The 22500-nt window shown below is 28.9% G+C and overlaps 1 protein-coding gene across 3 annotated transcripts in view; it reads right to left on the bottom strand.

Annotated features, from left to right (window-relative positions):
• Window positions 1-22500, bottom strand: part of LOC124424482 (5-hydroxytryptamine receptor 2A) — a 120474-nt gene that overhangs the window by 54588 nt on the left and 43386 nt on the right. For all 3 annotated transcript variants that reach the window (XM_046963585.1, XM_046963584.1, XM_046963586.1), the window contains 2 exons: window positions 14771-15155; window positions 6231-6364 (listed from right to left, as the gene is read on the bottom strand). In XM_046963585.1, coding sequence (XP_046819541.1) covers window positions 6231-6364; window positions 14771-14888 — 252 coding nt within the window. In that variant the 5' untranslated portion in view covers window positions 14889-15155. The remainder of the gene's footprint in view (window positions 1-6230; window positions 6365-14770; window positions 15156-22500) is intronic.

Here is a 22500-nt window from a genome sequence, read left to right as displayed (position 1 = left end):
CTTGAGTATATACCCGTTTTACATATTGCAATCCTCGTGTATTAGTAAACTTTTTGAAATTTTTCCGAAAAGTATAATGCAATAGTCATAAATAATTTATTCTAATGTCGTATAATGTATACGTTTGTATTATCAAAATGGAAGAGGGAAAATTTGTATAGAAAATATTTTGAAAACTTTCATGAAATTTATGATATTTAATAAAATCTCTCTTTTTTCTTTTTCTTTTTTTTTTTTTCTCTTTATTTTTCACTTTAACGCTAATGACAATTAATACGTAAATTGAAAAGATTTCATATAAGTTTAATTAGAAATTAAGACGATCTAATAACTTTCTATTGCATTATATAATGGATATTTGCATATCTAGATATTATTCAATTTTTATATATCATTCATTACAATTATTACAATTAAAATTATTATTATTATTATTATTATTATTATTATTATTATTGTCATTAGAATATTATTTTCTTGAAATTATATGTATTATATAAACTTGACTGTAAATCAGGGGAAAGGGAATTAGAGTGAGAAAAGAGAGAAGTTTAGTTATGAGCGTTGTCAGTAGGAAGGAGAGACATATATAACGTGTAAGAGACCTTGGATCCGTAATTAGCAAAAGGGTTCATGAATGTTTTACGGTGGAATCGTCCCTACGGCAAAAGAGTAAGATATATCTTCGTATTCAAAGTGTGTCTCGAGTCTACCAGAAAGAAAAAAAAAAGAGAGAGAGAGAGAGAGAGAGAGAGGAAGAGACTAGAACACAACTTGTACGGACGGTTTCTGCGTAAACCATTGTCTTCTCTTATTGTTATATATGAAGCAAATGAAGAAGAGAAAGATAGGAATAGAGAGAGAGAGAGAGAGAGAGAGAGAGAGATAAATGCAGAGGTAAAAGAAAGAAAGATAGAAAGAAAGGAAGAGACAGATAGAGATAGAAAAAAAAAAGAAAACGAGAGAGGGAGAGAGGGAGGGAGAGAGAGAGAGAGAGAAAGGAATAAAGATAAAGAGATATCATCCACGTAGGAGGTAGCACATGTGACCAACATTCAAGCGAGTTAGATAAAAAACTTCGTTGCCTAGAATTTTCTATAAGGAAGAGAGAACACAGTTTACGAAAGAAGATACGCGACAGATGCCGCTTTACGCGTTTAGAATCTCGTCTCGTTGGAAAACTTTGTTTGTCATTGTACCTGGTTGACGTAAAATTTATTCACTCGTTGTCAGACTTGGAATCTTAAGTTTTCACGAAAGAGAAACCCTTTTCATTTTGTTTTATTTTCATTTTCTCTCTCTCTCTCTCTCTCTCTCTCTTTTTTTTTGTTTCTTTTTTCCCTTTTTTTGCTTTCTCTTTCTTTCTTTTTTTTCTTCCTTCTTTTCTCTCTCAAAGAGTAAACAATAAAAAAACGATTATGCAGGAACGAAAGGGAAAAAGAAAAATAAATAGGTTCAATGGAAGATAACAAACAAATAATGAAATAAATGAATAAATCATGAATAAATTATTCATTACTTTCTAACTTCTTCCTTCTTTCATTTCCTATTATTTCTTTTTATTTTTTTTTTTTTGTTCTCTAAACACATAAATAAATCATGAATTATTTCATTCAAATTCCATTCTAATTTCACTTCTCTTTCTTTTCATTATTTGCCTTCTCTCCTTTTTTATTACTCGATCAAAGTTGGTATGAACGACGTCAGACGTTACGTAAGCACGTAACACCCACGTAAAAACCATTTTTATAACATTTTAAACTTTCTTTCACGGGAGGATTCTCTTCGTATAATTACAGATGCATAACTTAACCGCTTGCTTTGTCGTCGGAAATTTGATTAATTGTCGACTCGAGGACAACGTGTTCTGCTCGTTAAAGTCGAACGAAAAATTGAAATTCTTCATTTCAGTGTATATCAAAAATTTCTTTGACCGACAATATATTTTTAATACTCCTTTTATAAGCAATATACTTAATTACTTTTAAATGAGAGATATAATTACGTATTAGATTAGATCACGTATAATATTCTTTTTATAGACTCTTATAATATTTTATATTCATTTGTTATATCTATCTTTCATCCTCTCTCTCTCTCTCTCTCTCTCTCTCTCTCTCTCTTTCTCTCTCTCTCTTTCTCTCGAAGTATTTCAAATAGTATATAACAAAACCCTCTAGAAAGTTTGATAATAATTATATTTCTTTTTTTTTTGTTCTTTTTTTTGTAATTCGTTAAAATGACAGTCTTTATCTGTTCTCCAGATGTTTCTTTTATTCTTTTTTCTTTCCTATCAAAAAAAAAAAAAAAAAAAAAAAAAAAAAAAAAAAAAAAAAAAAAAAAAAAAAAAAAAAAAAAGCTATAAACACGAGAAAGGAGAGTTTACATCATAATGTAAAGCCATGAATATTGGAAGATCTTATCGTTATTATATACCTTCTGATATCCGTCCTCTCGCCATCGGAAAAAGATGTGGGCGATAACGAAGCCGTCAGTTTATCGATCATCACGTAAGCTATCTGATAATAATTGAAGATGATATTAAAGAAAATGGGGCTATCATTTTCTTCTCTTCTTTTTGTTTTTTCTTCTTCTTTTTTTCTTTTCTTTTTTTCTTTTTCTTTTTTCCTTTATACGGACATCGATATAATATATGTGCATATGATAAATAAAATTGCATACGCGTGCGCGTTAATATTCAAAGAATTTTTATGTTATAGAAGATCCTTTACGATCATAAATATAAAAAGAATTTTACGATCTAATGTAATCAAAAAATTTTACTCCCGTCTTAAACCGAGATTTAATGACGTTATTTATACTACGTGATATTTTAGACTAAAAGATATATTATTTCTATAATAAATTACACTTGGTCATATAATATATAAAAAACCTATATGCTATTTTATGTCCTTCGGTGTATATATATATATATATATATATATATATATATATATATATATATATATATATGTAATATACGTAATATACGTAACATAATTACTCTCATCTAAAATTTGTTACTATGACATTTCAAATTTCTCTCAATTCATTCGAGCTATCGAAAAAAAGAAAAAAGAAAAATTATCATCATACGATGATGTGTCTCTTTTATATCAAAATGATTAGTGAAAAAAATTTTTTTTATTAATTTAATCGTCTCACGAAATATTCCAATTTTGCGAGATAAACGGAACATCCTGTATATATTTAATAAATAAATAAATAAATATATATATATATATATATATATATATATATATTTATATTTCTCTCTCTTTCTCTCTCTCTCTCTCTCTCTCTTTTTCTCTCTCTATCTCTCTCTTTCTCTATGTGTATTATAAAATTTAAAAAGGATAACAAAATAGATGGTAATTGAAGATCGATTAAAGTGAAATATAATTTTCAATATCTGCTGATTTATATCAGAAATTGCGATTGAATTTATTGAAAGCAATATCAAGAGAAGAATAATTATTGTAACGTTATCTGGAAAATCAGAAACTTTATAATATCCACTTTTCGCTGGAATCCTCTTTCGCTCTCTCTCTCTCTCTCTCTCTCTCTCTCTCTCTCTCTCTCTCTCTCTCTTTCTCTACTCTTTGTTATCCAACGATATATATCTCAAATTATTTTCTAGTTCATGATGAATGTAATGACAGTCACTAAGCGAATAAATACATTATTAAAAACACAAAACAATGTGGCGAATACCAAAGGAATTTGATTTTGAAAGTTTTTAAATTACGTAATGCGCGTCAATAAAATATAAAAGAATGATAAACGAAGGAACGAGTGATTTAATTGAATCGAGTAATTCATTAAACGTTACTACCTATATTTTCACCAATCTTGTTCATCCCCTATTCTTTATCCACACCACCCTATCCAATCTTTTCCGAAACGATGACGAGGTACGAATAATTGATTTTTTCGTTTCGTCGACTTAATTTAATATGTAAATCATCATGTGTTCGCTTTTCACGTTCTTCGCATACAGAACTCGTATTTCGTTCATTGAAATTCGCTGATTTGTCAAATCAGCCAGTATCAGAGATCAATAACAATAGCAGTTGCGTGGAAAATTCAACGGGGTTTGTTTGCATGTAGGTCATACCCACCGAACGACCACGTTTCGTCTCTACGCATGTCCACGCATAAATCTATATATATATATATATATATATATATATATATATATATATATATATATTGAACGGATATTTAGTATCGTAAAAGAGATAATGTTATGTATATAGTGAAACCAGAACTCTCTGATGAAACATCATAGAATCCTATCATATCACTGAAATGCGATGAAATGTATGATTCGAAAAAAAAAAATATATATATATATAATTAATTAATATTTTGAACATTTAATATTATTTTATTTTATTTGAACGTTTTGCTCTTTGCTTCTTGTTTCGTTAAATGTTCATTTTTACGTGAATATAAATACGAATGCGAATACGAATATAAATATAAATTTATAGATTTATAAAGCGTCGGAAATTTTCAAAATGTAAGACATAACTATAACTATATGAAAACATTTCGAACATATAATTACAATACATATACCCGTACAAATGTTCGAATAGGTAAGGAAACTTATGGCACGAGTTAACATTTCGGTTCAACATTCGCGTCTCATTTCATTTGGTGAGATCTCGTTTCAAGATAATGAATAAACCCCGGAGAATTTCAACGTTAATGCATTGCGTCTGTGCGTTCGTATATCGCCATTGCGTTTTGCAAGTAAATTCGAAACTTGTCTTGTTTGTTTTAAACAAAGTTAAATAACTTTAATAACGAACGAAGGAGACGATAGATATTATCTCGCATTAGGATAAAATGAATAAATCTTGACGGTTCTTAAAGAAATATTCATATAGTTTTCATTTTGATGAGATAGAAAGAAAAATAGAAAGAATAAGAAGTAAGAAAGAATAATAATAATAAAAGAAAGAAAAGTAAAGGAACAAGCTAGGGAAAAAAAAAGGAAAAAAAAAAGGAATAGAAAAATGTGATAAAAATGTGATAAAAAAAGGATCACCATTATCATCGACATTTATCAAAATATTATCGTCGATTACAATATTACCCCTACGGTTATGCTTCAACTTTAGTTATGGAATCAAAGCACAAAGCGATATCAGAGATATAGACGAGATATAGACCCAGTCATTATTTACGCCTAGGCCAAGCTAGGCCATGACCTGGACCACCAATGTTGGATATAACCATTGAATTTGACCGAGGGGATGGCCTTTAAAAGATGAAGATATGTATATTGTCTGTGTATATATATATATTTATCTATGCATGTACATATGTGTACGTGCACGTGTTTACGTATATTCCTTCCTCCGATCTATGGGACTCTATAGAAAAATGAAAAGTCATCGGTTCGCAATTTAATTTTCTGCTTCGTAATCGACAAAGATAGTTCATTCCGATATATCGATTGTAAAGATCAAGGTCAAATTAATATTACCTTCCCATAAGCACGCCGTAGTCCTAATCGATAGTTATAGTCAATGAGCAATAGTTTATTTATATATAAAATATATATATATATATATATATATATATATATATATATAGTTTATGAGAAAAACAATTTATGAACATATTATTTCAATAATACTTGTTAACCAACAAATTTCCAACTTTAAAACCGACATCTCGTTATTCGAGCAATCCTTTTTTTGTTCATATCTACTTAGACTTTTTTAAGCTCTTCCTATTAAATCCTCTCTGTTTGGACAGGCTATATAGGATTTATGAAAAGTTAATAATTTATGGAGTAGGATTAAAATGTAGTTATGTACATTAAGTTAACGAAAAAAAAAAAAAAAGAAAAAGAAAAAAAATGTTTTAAAACCGACAGCTTATTATCGAGAAACGACCTTTCTTAAATTCACACCCACGAACTTTAAGATTTTATTTCATTAAATCCATGGATTTATTATTAATCCTTTCGTATTCCATTCACGTCATACGATTCCCTTTTCGACGATTTCCTTTTTTTCTCTACTGATTAGAAAATGATTCGAACGAACGTATATACATAATGATATATGATTCGAACGAAATATATATAAATAGATATATATATATATATATATATATATATATATATATATATATATATATATGAGGAACACATATCGCAATGGCCATAATTCGGAATAGTCTATTATAGTCAGCAAATTACGTACCTCGTAAACAGCCCCGAGTGGCATGGCGAGGCAGGCAACCATAAGGTCGGCGACGGCCAAACTCACGATTAAATAATTTGCTACGGATTGTAGGCTTCGTTCCACTAGGATCACCGCTATTACGAACGAATTCCCTGAAACATATGCAAATATTAAGAAGGGTTATGATGCTCTCTCTCTCTCTCTCTCTCTCTCTCTCTCTCTTTCTCTTCTGTTTATAAGCGTCAAATCAAATAATCTAGATGTATTAGATGTATTAAGGTAGTACATATACGAGCGTGTCCTTCGAATGCCCTGGTCGACTAGGTCACCGACTAGAATCTCATTGGGAGTCGAGACGTTTTACGTGTATTTACTATATTGCCACTCGACACGTTAAAACGTTGCAATATATTTTTCTTTGTCCTCTCTTTCTCTCTCTTTTCTTTTTTTCGTGTATATGTGTGTGTGTGTGTGTGTGTTCTTTTTTTTATTAACACACTTCATTCTTTTCTCTCTCTCTCTCTCTCTCTCTCTCTCTTTGTCCTTCTGTCTCCTTCTTTCTCTCCGCTTTCTTTTTTTTTTTTTCTTTTCTTTCTTTTTTATCAACACACTCGGTCGGTCGATATCGAAACGCGAAGAAATTCTCGTAGATTTTCTCACGTCGTCGTGCTTTCTCGTTGATGGAAAAGTCGACGGATAATGTGGATGCTTTTTCGATCTACGAGATCGAAATAAACGATTCGTCTTTACTTTTCTTTTTTTAGAAAAAAAAAAGAAAAGAAAAAAAAAGTAATCAAGGGGAAAAAGAGAGAGAGAGAGAGAGAGAGAGAGAGAGAGAGAGAGGGATAGGTGAGGGCGAACATGATCTATTTAAAAAAAACAATTGAATCGGCATAAACTGAACTGAAAATATCAATATGGTCTATGATTTGGTAAAGAGGATTTCGAGAAGATACAAATTGTCCTACGATATATGATATATATATGCATACACATATATCGTATATGTAATTTCGCATATATATATATATATATATATATATATATATATGGATATATATATATACATATATACATATATATGTATGAATTTCTCAATTTGATACAAATTGATATTCCGATGGTCTTTAGAAGCAGAAACCACGTTTATAGTTCTAACAAAGCATTCAATGGTAAACCCGGTTGGAAGTTGGCCGATTAATTAGGATCTCGGAAAATCGAGTAATTAAGCTTTATAAATTATAGGACTTGAAAGTTAATTTCATAGTCAACATCGTCGGAAAGCGTTACCCTGGTAGACGTGGCTTATTATTATCGTTTATGTATTCATAAGTACATAGGAATAGTTAGGTATATATATATATACTTATTTAAATGAAGCAAAAAGAATCGTTAACGTTTACTTTCTATATAATCTATATATATATATATATATATATATATATATATATATATATATATATATATGTGACTATAAATAAAAATGATTTATTTCGTTAATTAAACGTTTGGACGTTCTCTCTTTCTCTTTCTTTCTTTATTTGCTTTTCTCTTCAATATTTATAACGTATCAACTTTATACGCAATACATATTAATATGCAATTATTACGATAAATAATCGTTATAAGAAAAAGTTGCTGACGATGGAATAAAGAAACGTAATGTACTTTACGATAATAAAATTGATCCTTTCGCGCTTTTGGACGATTCTAAATATGCGGAGCACGCGGTGTTATGAAATCGTGCTTATACACCGTGACAGGAATATCGATGTTAGTATTTTCTGCGCGAATTACGAGGTAACTCGAATGGAGATTGAATGAAAATCCTATTCGTTTTCTACTCATTCTATTTTTTCGATATATCTTTGTCATTGTGTAGCACTCTCTCTCTCTCTCTCTCTCTCTCTCTCTCTCTCTCTATCTCTATCTCTATCTCTATCTCTCTATCTCTCTGTTTCTTTCCCGTTTTCATCTTGCCACATTTTACAATTTATTATAAAAATGAGACAACAACAAAAATTTATTAATTGTAAATGAACGAGAGTGAGAGAGAAGGATGTATTATTCAAAATTTCATTTCAGTATTCGTGTACCGAGAAACAATGTAATCGAATGTAGCAATTTTTGGGGTACAGGGAAAATTCGTGAACGAAAACAAGAAAAAAGAAAATAAAAAAAAAAAAAAGAGAAAAAAGGAGAAAACGAGTGATGAAATAATCTCGTCGGAACTTCATATACGTACACGTATACTATGCTTTCTTACTATATATGTATATATATATATATATATATATATATATATATATATATTTTATACTATGAAAGATATACATAATAACAAATAGGTCAACTGTAAACAACGGAAAATGATTTTGCGAGAAGCACCTGAAAGGTAACGTTCGAGTTCCGTTACTCGTATAAAATTGTTACCTGTTCTCATTCATTCAACTTGTTTTGTATCATTCGAGATATATCTTGTTTTAAATAATATTTTTATATTAACATAGAAATAATTGTGTACACCAGTAACTAGTACATGGCATATCTTATACTATAATATTTTAGAATAATTTGTTAGTCATACAATATATTCGACGCATTCGCAATCCTAAAGTTGTTTTGCATTATTATTTTCCTCCATTCGAGCATTGGAGAACTATTTCGGTGTATAAGACGATAGAAATTCGTATTCTCTCTTCCATGGAAGTAAATGGAAATTCAAAAACAAAAACGGGAAAATGGAACGGAAGCGTACAAGAATAAAAGAGAGAGAGAGAGATAGAGATAGAGAGAGAGAGAGAGAGAGAGAGAGAGAGTGAGTGAGAGAGAGAGAGGAGAGTAAGTGCATTTTGCCTTAAATTTTAACCGGTAATGTGGTACACGCTTCAAGAGATCCTTCGTTTCGTACTTCAATATAATAACAATAAGTTTATCCTCGTAGTCCGACTTAATTTACTAGAATATTTTAATAATGAAAAATTATATATTTATTATATATATATATATATATTTATGTATGTATTGGAATGTACAAAATGGGCAGAAAGTTTCTAAATAATTTGCAAAATCGATTACATTTATTCAAGATTGTTTAAATTAATCTTTCTTTTCTTTCTTTTTTTTTTTTTTTTTGTTTCTTTTTCGTTTATTTCTTTCCTTTTTCATATTATCAAATTACTTTGTAAAACTGTCAAGTTAAAAAATTATCAGGTAAAAAAAAGTAATAGTTTTTTAAAATCGCTTAGGAAGTTCCTTTTTTTAATTTTTTTATTTATTTATTTTTGTCCTTAGCCTGTATATAAATATAACGATGGAATGAGTATAGGATTACGGAGCTAAATCAGGACAATCCGGATTTTCGATTCTTTCCTTTTTCTTATTCTTATTCTCATTCCTTTTCTTTTTCTCGTTGAACTTATCGACCATAATCCATAAGATACAAGGATTATCGGCTCGTCAGTTTCTCCTTCGACGTCTACGTATGATCGCACGTGTCTCTTGTAATCGATCCTTTGGAAGCGTGATATCGTCGAAGAATATATACCTGGGGCAAGGTAAAATAGTATACGTGATACAATTTCCGTTTTTCCTTCTTATGCCTTTCATCTAGGTACATATATATATATATATATATATACATACGTACGAAATCGAGTTTATAGAGTTTTGAAATGTTATGGTCGTGCTAAAGGACGATATGCAATGTATCATTGATTAGATTCACCTTGGTATCATCTTACTAACTTGGTAAATTTTAATTTTACATGAAACTTAGCGAATATGTAGACCACATCGAACCTACGTAAGGAACAATTTTGAAATTTCAAATATCAAAGTTGTATCACGTTCGAAGAGCTATCAAACTACGAGAGCTATCAAAGAGAAAGAAAGAGAGAGAGAGATAGGGAGAGAGAAAGGGAGAGGGAGAAAAATGTATATATATATATTAAATAAATATTAACAATTATAAATAAGATTCACATGACGATCGTATCTAAAAATAAAATGTAAAATTAGAAATAATAATAAACAAAAAATATATATATATATATATTTATATATTATATATTATAGATAGAAATATTAATGTATAATGTATTTTATGTCGATTAATAAGAGAAATTTATAACAATCGAATTATTTATGAAATATTTTAATCATCAATTTATATATATAGAATATAGAATGTAAGATTGTTGAATAATAAAATGGAGGCTAAAAAATGGCGTTTTTATTTTCACATTTTAAGATCATTCATAATGTCGTAGATGGTGTTCAATGATTCGTCGCCATGTCGTTTATTTTCCTCGCACTTTAAAGCTTCGCTTTACCACATTTTGGACATGACAAAGTGTCCTCATTCGTGCACGTCCAAAGGCAAATATGTATGTATACATATTTTTAGAAGGCCCTTATCCTCTCTCGACTCTTAAGTCACTTCTAACACAGCTAAAAGTAAAATGCCAACGTAACGCGTTTCTTGAATGGATTGTAGATGGTTCCAGTTAAGCGGTCACGTATTTCATTTAAATTAAACTTATGATATAAACATCGGTTATTTATTCGTTTGTTTGTTTTTTTAATGTTTCCTTCTTTTTTTTCCTTTTTTTGTCTTTTTTTTTTTTTTTTTTCTTTATATTCAACACTTCTCTTTCTTCTTTTTGTTTTTCTTCTTTGTCTTCGTTTTTCTCTTCTTCCTTTTGTTTTAATTTTACGTTATATATATATATATATATTTTTTTTTTTTTTTATTTATTTACGCACGTATTTTATGTTATACCATCTACGTGCGCGACAATGGAAAAAGAAAATAATATTAAAGAAAAATGGTCGATCCATATGAATCGACCATTTATAACCGTGAAAAAAAGTAACAATTCATCAATCTCGAATAACGTATGTACATATGTAAATATATTTCTTTTCTTTTTCGCGACATAATTGAAACAAATATGACACTAGCTTGTTTATAGTTATGTACAATTTTACGTACGTAATTTATAGGTCATTTCTAGTGATTAAATTTGTAAATTCACGATCCTCTGCTTTAAAAGTTTTGCTTTCTTTTCTTGGCGAGATTCCAACGAGTATCTCTAACCTACTCTTTCTCTCTCTCTCTCTCTCTCTCTTTCTTTTTTTCTTTCTAAAGGCATGCTCATAACGATATTTGCTGGAATAAAGAGAACCTCTTGATCGGTCTACTCTAGCCCGTGATGCACACCATTTTCTTTTCAAGAGATTCGTCGGTGCTTTCATATAAAAATTTTCAAATCGGCAAGGAGTTTCGGGGAACAAAAAAAAAAAGAGGAGAAAAAGGGGGTGGGGGAAAAAAAAATCCAGAAAAGAAGAAAAGAAAAAAAGGAAAAGAGAAGGAAAAGAAAAAAATACTTTGGTCGGTCATGCATTATTAATGAGGGTAATACTTCTTGAACGATATCGTGGTCTGCCCATTTTAGAGAAAATATTCCTTCTCCTTGAAGTAGTCTCTCTTAGATCGTAAGTATACAAAAGGAGAAGAAAGATGAGAAGATATTACGCGTTATAATATCGGCCAACTAACTGGTTGTTTTCCTTACGCTTATGTTATCGCATTTCGTCAGAATCGATAAATTATTAAATCTTTTATCGACGAACAAAGGTATACATAAAACTAGTCCGAATAATTATTATTGGTATTTCAGTGGAAACGCTTAGGTAAATATATATTTTATTTGTAATATCAGATACGTTAGATATGTTTGCTTTTTTACGCGAAAGTTGATTGGCTTTTATAAAATATATACGTATCATAAAGGAAAAGAATGGCGAAATATCGATGTAAAATATATTACCTTAGTTATCCTGTTTTTTCTTTTCTTTTTTTTTTTTTTTTTTTTTTTTTTTTTTTTTTTTTTTTTTTGATGAAAATTTCATTTATTAATATTTTGTCAACCCATCGGAAAAATAACGTAATAAATCGAGCTCGTTGACAAAACGATCGATACCTTTTTCCTAATATCTCGCAATATATTATTATTAGGAATTATATATGGTTTTAAAAGTGATAACAAATTCAGATAGCTATTGAAAATGGTGATAATAATACGTTCTTGTTATTACGAAAAATTTAACAATATCTATCAATAAGCTAATCTTTTTATATTGTAGATATCTATCTATCTGCTTATTTATTATCTATCTATATATCTATTTATGTATATATCTATATATATATATATATATATATATATATATATATCTATTTATCTATATTTTTCGAATATGTAACAAAAGATATCTTACAAAAAAGAAATGTTCAAAAACACGAGATAGGTATCTATATGTAAAATATCAATATGTAATAATATCTATATGTAAATATTGAAAATAAATATATAGTAGATCGATCCGTTTTACTGGATTATTTTAAATAACAATGTTTGAATAAATTTTAACAATGGAATTAAATATTCAATAATATGTGTAATAAGGTAAACAAAAAAAAAAAGAAAAAGAAAAAGAAAAAAAAGAAAACAACAAAATTAACACGAGATAAAATACTTAAGCGATTGGTAGGTAACTTTGGTATTCGTTGTATTTTTTTTTCTTTTTTCTTTTTTTTTTTTTTTATAAAGAATGTATAAAATTTTTCTATATTTTTTATGTGTACGTGGCTGTTCAATTTATTTAACACGAAATAAATCATATATTTACGATATATTTTATTTATGATGTATGCTAATAATATTATTTATGATATATTTAAAACATTTATGTTATATACATACATATTATAAATTATAATCCATGATTGAAATTAATTGTTATTCTTATATATTTATATAAATATATAATAAATGTATAGATATAAATTATCAATTTAAAGTTAATTATACAATGTTAATTATTTAATATAATTATAAGGTATAAGGATATTTTGATTTTGCAAATGAGTTATGTCATAGAGAAACAAGTAAGCGTATCGGTATGCAGGTCGGTAGGTCGAGAGCAGGGAGAAGTATTTAATACGATAGCGATTACCCGCGTCACTGTCGTTGACAGATTATACGCGGTCGAAGCGTGTCAGGTTTAAATTGATCACCCGTTATGCTCACGCGCACATATAGATGTGTCAGTTGGATAGTATACGTTGGTAAGACGAACCATCGACTACGACTACGACGAAGACGACTACGACGACTACGACGAAGACGACGACGACGACGACTACGACGACGATGACAACGACAACGACGACGACGACGACGACGACGACGACGACGTCGTTATCTCGTAACCCTCGACATAGGCATCGACTCAACCACGATTTAAGGGACTCTCTTTTAAATCTTAAGCTTTTACAAACGATGATAATGGTAACAGCAATATGTCAACTATGATCAAAATGAAAAAAAAAAAAAAAAAAGAAAAGAAAGAAAGAAAAAGTGATTATATTAAAGGAAGCTCGATGTCATTTAAATTTTTTATTCATTTCTTTTATATATATATATATATATATATATATATATATATATATATATGTGTGTATGTATATACGCAGATATATCGAATAGAAATTAATAATAATAATTTTATATCATCCATATGTAAATAAATATAAAAAAAAAATATATATATATAATATATTAATAAGTAGATATTTTCTATATATAATTTTTATAAAAACTTGAAAAATATGTAAATTATCAATATGAATTTATCTCGATTAATTCAGATGTAAAGCTAAATTTTAATATGAAAAATTTTTTTAATTTTTTTTTTTTTTTTCTATCAATGATTTATTAAAATCGATATTAACGTCGTATAATATTTAGAATAAAAAATTTCTAATCGTTAAGTAACTCAAAGAGATAAGAATATTTAATAATTTATCGACGCCTATGAGAAGTAGTTATTATGCTTATAACTATACACACACACATATACACACACACACACACACACACACATATACATACATATGTCGAGATAAGGAGGGTTGTAAGACGGTCATGTATAGGTATATACATATAGTTATAGTAGAGGAATGACGATTAATGGTCGTGATGGTTTCGAAATCAATTATGCTACCGATACATCCACCGACCTCCAGTTAACGGCTTCGCTACCCAGTTCGTTTAACAAGTAACTATCAACCCGCTAATTTCAATCGGTTGTTCGCCTGGCTTATTAGTTATTACATCGTTCCTGAGAATTACCGAACGCATATATCATCAAGAGTGATCGAGGAAGAAAATCATAAAGGATCCGTCATTTTCAAGAAGTTACGCGTTAGATCAAGTTTGATATATCAAGATTATATCAAGTTTGAATATACGAGATATTCTCTATTTTAATAGAAAATATTTCAGATGAAATGATTTATGATTTTTTTTTCTTTTACTTTTTTTTATTCGACAGACTATATAGTTATCGTGAAATATACGATAAATTGCAAGTTTGTTTCTGGTACTTATAAAAAAAAGATTTATTTATTTATACGTTGTAGAAAAATCCTCGAAGAACACGATCGTAATACGTAAATACATCAGATAAGCATGAAATACGTGTCTTACCTATGATAGTGACGAGGATCAAAAGAGCCAATATGACAGCCCTCAGGATGACCCATGGATCGGCAAAATCGAAATTTTCCACCGTCGCATTCGTTGCGATACTAACGTTTTCCTCCATTCTGAGATAACTATAGATCTGGTTTTCTAGCGGTCTTCAACGACCGCTGGTCATCATCTTTTCGCGATACGCGTCATGATCAGCTTATCGGTAATCAATCCGATCTTGACTTAAAGCCAGTCTTATTCGAATATTTAATTTCACTGGTATCAACGAGCTATTGTCACCGATTCGTTATAGAAATTCGTCGAGTCGTTCAAATCAATAGAATTCGTAGCTTCCATCTTTCTATTAGACGTTTTTCATAATCCAAGGAATCCTTTATACCTGCAAAATTAAAAAAGTTTTCATCTTGTTAATTAAAAATCTTCGTAGTAAGTAAGATAAAATCAATATTTCAAGACAATACTATTATACTTTTTTGATCTTTTTAACAAAAAATTATTATTGATTTTTTTTCGAAAAGAGACAGAGAGATAGAGAGATAGATAGATATAGATAGAGAAAAGAGAAAAGAGAGAGAGAAAGAGAGAGAGAGAGAGAGAGAGAGAGAGAGAATCAAGTATAATATCTCGACTTTTGTATCGAAGTCACGTAAACGTGAAAAAATAAGAGAGTGCCATTTTTAATATCGATCAAGTGTCTTAAGGACGAGCTCTTTAAAAGATAGCCAACTATAAAAGTAGAGCACAAACAAAGAGAAAGTTAAAAAGAGAGTGAGAGAGAGAGAGAGAGAGAGAGAGAAAGGAAGGGAGAAAAAGTATCATCGAGGAATACAGAGAGAAGTGGAGAAGAAAGAAGTGAAAAAACGTTAGAGAAAAAGAGATAGACAATTTCGAGTACTCGTTATGGCTATCATTATCGATGGATGTACTATGTTAAAGTAAATGGCAAGTCGTTTATAAAAGAACGATTATTTATTACGAATCAAGTAATAATATCATTCTTCTCTTTCTATTTTTAAATTATACACAGATATATAACTATAATCTATATATATATATTTTTTTTTTTTTCATGTTTCTTTTCTCGTAATTTTACAATAAAAAAAAAAAAAAAAATAAATATAAATATAATCTATATATACATATATATAGATATATATATTTTTTTCATGTCTCTTTTCTCGTAATTTTACAATAAAAAAAAAAAAAAAAAAATAAAAAAAATAAAGAAAAAAAGAAAAAAAAGAAAATTGATTCAATACCAATGAAAAATAATTTGCTCAATTATCTATGACTAATTTTTATATTATACTGAAATATAATATTTAATATTATACTGAAAGAAAAAAATCTCCCTTTTTTCTATACATTCTTTTCTCTCTCTCTCTCTCTCTCTCTCTCTCTCTCTCTCATTTTTTTCATACAAATTTTCTTATATATGCATATATATATATATATATATATATATATATATATATATATATATATATATATATATATATATATATATATATATATTCGCTTTCTGTGAATTCTCTTGTTCATTCAAATGGTGATGATTTACATGAACTTCATGCATATCCACTTTCAGGAACGTACTTATACTATCCGAACGAGAGCTTGGAAGCTATTTGGGTCATGGTGAAGTAATGGGTAAATATTAGGCTGGAAAGCTTCATGTTGAAAAGGAGGGGAAAAAAAAAGGGAATAGAAGAAAAAGGTAAAGGGAATTGAAAAAAAAGGAAATAAAGTAAGAATGAAAAACAAAAAGGAAAAGAGAGAGAGTGAGAGAGAGAGAGAGAGAGAGAGAGAGAACGAGATAAAATGATAGGAAGGAAGGATGGAACAGTGGGAATGGAGTTCAAGGAGAAGAAAAAGTTGAAAGTAATGTCCGGAATAATTCAGGGGGAAAAAAATACCACCACTATCCGGTTTGCAAATAAGTGAGGAAGCTCGATTTAATAAAAGACTATGGAGGCAATCGTTCTATTTACAGACAATTTTTATGGAATTGGTAATATCATAGAACGATTTAACACTCTTTTCTTTTTATATACGTATATATTTAAACGCACACATATAGACGCATATGTATGTCTATTATTTTTTCGATAAAAATTCTCAAGTGTGTATTTTTAATAATAGCGAACCTTCTCTCTCTCTCTCTCTCTCTCTCTCTCTCTCTCTCTCTCTCTTTTTTCTTGTGAAGACAAAAAAGAGAGAGACAATGGATGATGGTATGTAATTAAATAATTTTTGATCATTCTTTCTCATTATTTTCCCCTGTTTTAACAGTATTAACATAAATATTGTATATATATATATATATTTATATGATGCTTTGTTAATGAATATAATCGTTATAATGGCTAGTAGACAATTGAGATGTAAAAATTTATCATGACGTGTATAAAATTTGCATTACATACATATACATATAGATAGATATATCTCAATTATTATCTTTCTTTATCTATCTTTTATTTTTTATCTCACTTTTAACAAAAGTTCATAAGTACCTATAAACGCGTTCGTTCAATTTCTATCTTCATCCTTTTGCAATTTATTATTACGATATTATCGCCCTATTAAAATCGTTGGTTTTTATTATCATCATCAAGTTTCCATGTCACCGTTTTAATTTTCATGCCCTTTTATCTTCCTAAGCAGGACGATGTTTGGAAAACCGCGAAAGCTTCCGCATACGTGATATCGTGTATTCCGATCATCTGCAATTACTGGAACGAGCTGGCATTTAAATGTCGATAAATTTCAATGCTCAATGTGTATGATATTATATCTACCGTTTGCTACCTATATTCGATAATATGTCGTATTATATGGGGTAAATCAACGGATATGAAATTTATCGCTAAAATAAATCGTCCGTAGATATAATATATATTAATATATATATATATATATATATATATATATATATATATATATAGTGAGGAAGAGAAAGCACGATGATTCATTTTATTTTCTTTGATCATTAATACGAATTAATCACATTTATTATACATAAATGATATCTTTTTTTATTTTTTTATTTCCAATCAGGCCTTTTCATCAATGTCGATTGTAATAAAAAAAAAAAAAAAAAAAAAAAAAAAAAAAAAAAAAAAAGAAGAAAAGAAGAAAGAAGAAAGAAAAAGGATAGAAGAAAAAAAAACCATTGTCTTTTGTGTCAACATTGACATAAAAGTGATATCTTTTTAACTGACTTTTATGCGTTCTCTTTTTTTCTTCATGATGCATAGACCTCCAATCCCCACCTCCCATTACTTTAACAATAACAATAACAATAATATAACGATAACAATAGTTATTGATAACGATGTTAATCATTGTAATGGCGATGGTACTAACGATAGAATTGAACGTAAAATTCTCTCTACCTCGTTCGTTTTCACGAGTATGGCTAAAGTTCTCATTAGAACGAAATTCACGAGAGGCATTCAAGTTATTTCGTTGTAGTTCGACAATAGAATGGAAAAGAATGAAAGGAAGGAAAAAAGAAGAAGAAGAAGAAGAAGAAGAACAAAATCAATTGGTTGTTAAAAGTTAAGAAAGTTCTTCTGTGAAATTTATTATGAAAAAAATATTTGACTTTTATATTTTATTGAGATTATCTCATATGCCTAAAATTGTACAAAACATATATATATATATATATATATATATATATATATATATATATATATATATATATACGAGTTACTCCTTAAATGAAATAAAACGTAATGAGGATAGATTGAGATAAATAATTACACATATATACTTAGGTTCATGGTCTAAAGAAAAAGGAAAAAAAATGAGATAAAATAAGGAAAAAGTAAAAAAAAAAAAAAAAAAAAAAAGAAAAGAATTAAGAATAAGAAATATGACCATTATATCAATTATAATTTCAGAGTGGCTTATGAGTCAAGTCGTATTTAATAAGTGGTCATTATAATCTTTCCCGAAGGAACAATCTCCATAGCTCGAGGGTTTAAATCGCTAAATAGATTTATTTAACTTCTGGAGAGAACTATACTTCTCTTCTACAGTGATAATAAAGGTATTAAAATTAATGTAGATATGAATAACCGACATTCTGAGATTTACTTCTGGCTCTGTATCATGAGATAAGGGAATAAATTTATGCTATAAATTACACTTACGTAATCTATCGTTGAAGGATTAATACAAAGAAGAAGTGAAAAATTTATTAGATAGTTCTAGCGTTATCAACAATCTCAAATTATTGTATGTATTTTATTCTAAGTATAATATGTATATGGATGTGTATTAGTGTGTGTACGTTTATATAAGTTTGAATAAGTATAGATATTTGCATATACTATTGCGATAAAATAATATGAACAAATTTAAAAATAAATTCATTTCTTTTTCTTTTTAAATCGAACTTGATAATCCTTTGCTTATATAAAAAAAAAATATATATATATATATATATGTGTGTGTGTGTGTGTGTGTAGTTAATCAAGGTTAATTCAATACACGTAAATGTGTAACTTTTAAAATTCACAAATACCGCAAGCCTAATAATTATATCTCACGTCAAAGAGAAATATTATTCTCGATTTTTATTTAAACCGTGCAACTTTAATAAACCTGTGAAAAAGTACAGTGGCGAGGCAGGGCAGGGCAGGAGGGGAGGGGGGTGGACAGAGGTGAAAGAAGGAGTAAACGAAACAAAACAAAAACAAAAACAAAAACAAAAAAAAAACAAAATAAAAAGAAAAGAGAGAAAAAGATAAAAAAAGACGTGAACTAAAAACAAACCAGGTATATTTTCCAATCTTCTCTGACGCACATAGTACATGTAATATCTATACTTTATCGGTAAGCCGATATTTCGATATTTGGCGTTATCCTCCCTTTAATTTTCACGAGAGAATCCGAGAATAACGGCTCGAGGATGAGAAATGTCGTGGGTATAAAGTTGTGAGCCGATTTTCAAACTTCAACCATTTCCTCGATAAACATTTTTCTTTTCGATTTACTTATAAATTTTCTTTCGATCCTCTCACTGTCACCTATTCCTATACTCATCTTCCACTTTTATTTCTATCTTTTCTTATTTTATTTTTCACATAGACGACGTCGTTAATGCTTTTGGAACTTACATTAGCTGATACACACACATATATATATATATATATATATATATATATATATATACATATATATATATATATGTATGTATGTATGTATATATGTACCTAAAGGTTTCGTATTCTTGCAGAAAAAGAATAACAAAAGTGTTAAGTTATGATTGAGATGGTTTGATCGGTTTAAGAAAAAATTTATACCTTACGAGTTTCCGTGAACGGAAAAAAAAAAGAGAGAGAGAGAGAGAGAGAGAGAGAGAGAGAGAGTAAGAATAAGAAAGAGAGGATGATAACCAGCGTGTTCCAATTTTCCACTTATTGGACGCTCAGCTAAAGGGAGGTCGTTAGAATCAACCTGGTGCATGAAAGAACTTGTGTGCGAGAGAGAAAGAGAGAGAGAGAGAGAGAGGAAAAAGAGAGACGCGAAACGGTTTTATTGTGTCGGATCGATACGACGCGACTGAAAAAGCCGATCCCTCTCTTGAAGAAATCTACTTGAGCTCGATCGACCCTTTAATCCAGCCGAAAACTGACAGCATACACCAGAAGAATACGAATTCGATCTTTTATTTCTCTCGCCTCTTGATACATGGCACTTGCTAAAGCCTTATTTCGAAACCTTTTGCGCGAAGAGAAACGCGAAGGAAAGAAAGAGGAAAGGAAAAAAAGAAAAGGAGAGAGAGAGAGAGAGAGAGAGAGAGAAGGAAAATGGAAATAGAATGATCGTGAAAGAGACGGGAAGGGTAAAAAGGTTTCGACGAAAAAGAAAAAGAAAAAAAGAAAAAGAAATAAGGAAGAATGTAGATCTTCTTGAGCTTGACAAGTCAAAGGTGGATCATTAAATACGAGGGCCAAAGATTTTTTCTTCCTTTTTTTTTTTGTTTTTCTTTTCTTTCTTACTTGGCATAAACGTAAATACGTAAAGAAGTTCTCTTCTTTCTTGTTTTTTTTTTTTTTTTTTTTCTGTTATTGTGAGAAACGTTAAAAAACATTCGTAGGAAGATTATAGTTTTTATCTAATTCCTTTTTTTTCTTTTTCTTTTGTTTTTTTTGTTTTTTTTTTTATTTTTTTTAATAGAAACATCGATAGTCGATTGTCAATGTTAAAAGGAAAAAAAAAAGAATTGCGATTAAATTAATAATAATAATAATAATAATAATAATAATAATTGAAATTTAAATGTTCGTAAGAAAAAATTCTTCTTCATTTAAAATCAATTCTATTCAACGTATTTGATCTGTTCTTCTCTTTTTCTAATTAGCTTTATATATATATATATATATATATATATATATATATATATATATATATATATTTTTTTTTTTTTCTTTTTTCTGTTATACATGCACTAGTTTATATTATTGGAAATAAAAGTCGATCCATTGGAAATCGTACTTTAAAATATATACATACGAAACATTAATACGGGAGTTGTGAATTATAGAAGGTCATAATCGATGATTAGAAAGTTGATGTTATCTGATATTAGAAATATCGAGCTAATTAGACAAACCCCTGGCGAATTTGACGACACCGTTTTGAATCTCGTTAAAATCCTATGAATAAGGGAAAGAGGAAGGGGGCGGGGAGGGGGGACAGAGAAAAAGGGAGAGAGAGAGAGAGAGAGAGAGAGAGAGAGAGAGAGAGAGAGATAGTAGAAAGTGAGAAAGGCAAATAGAGAGACAAGAAGAGACGAAAGCTGAAATCGTCGAAATACTTCTCACAACAACGAGATCCTATTCAAGCTTCTTCCCTCGATCCCTCGATGGATATTGGATTTCCACGGAATTTCAGAATTTCATCATATGCTTTTGTCTTTAGATCCAACCGCACAATATCCGGATTGTTTGCTTCGATATATCGTTTCATGCAGTGCTGCATCAACGCGGCTCGACGGGAGTTCCGTATTTTCTGAAAATCAAACGCTTTACGCTCTCGTCTTTATCAGGACGACGTCTCATTTTCCCTTTACTTCGTCGATCTTAAAACGATAGAATAGAAAATAGGTATATAAGGTGTTATAGATAAATAGATACAATTGGAAATTTTTTAATTCGTATATATCTTCAATCGAAAATGATTATCGTTAAACGGCCAATGAATGAATTAAAATTATGAATGAATTAAAATTATGAACGAATTGTAATTAATAAAAGTTATAAATAGGATTTGATCTTTCTCTTTTTTTTTTTCCTTTTTTGTTTTTTTTTTTTTTTGTTTTTTTTATTTTCTTTTTTTTTTTCTTTTTAATTATACAAAATTAATTCAGTTTTATTTGTTTTTTTTTTTTTTTTTTTTTTTTTTTTTAATGTAAATATTAATCTTAACTTACGTCATGATATCATGATATATACATATAAATAATGAGATTAGAATTTTCACATATAAAAAAAAAAAAAAAAAAAAAGAAATAAAGGAAAGAAAATTTATGTTAAAGTTAACTTATAAATTCATTGAAAATATTGTTTCTTTTTTTTTTTGCTTGCCCTCTCTCTCTCTCTCTCTCTCTCTCTCTTTTTTTTTTCTTTTTCAAAGTTTCTACCTAAACGAATAAGTCTAGGAAAAATTTTAATCCTCGTTACGAAATCATTTTCAACTTTTTCTTC

This window comes from Vespa crabro, chromosome 5 (genome assembly GCF_910589235.1).
Source record: "Vespa crabro chromosome 5, iyVesCrab1.2, whole genome shotgun sequence".
Taxonomy (NCBI): domain Eukaryota; kingdom Metazoa; phylum Arthropoda; class Insecta; order Hymenoptera; family Vespidae; genus Vespa; species Vespa crabro.
The sequence above is the reverse complement of the archived record's forward strand: the minus strand, read 5'-3'. Positions and strand labels throughout refer to the sequence as shown.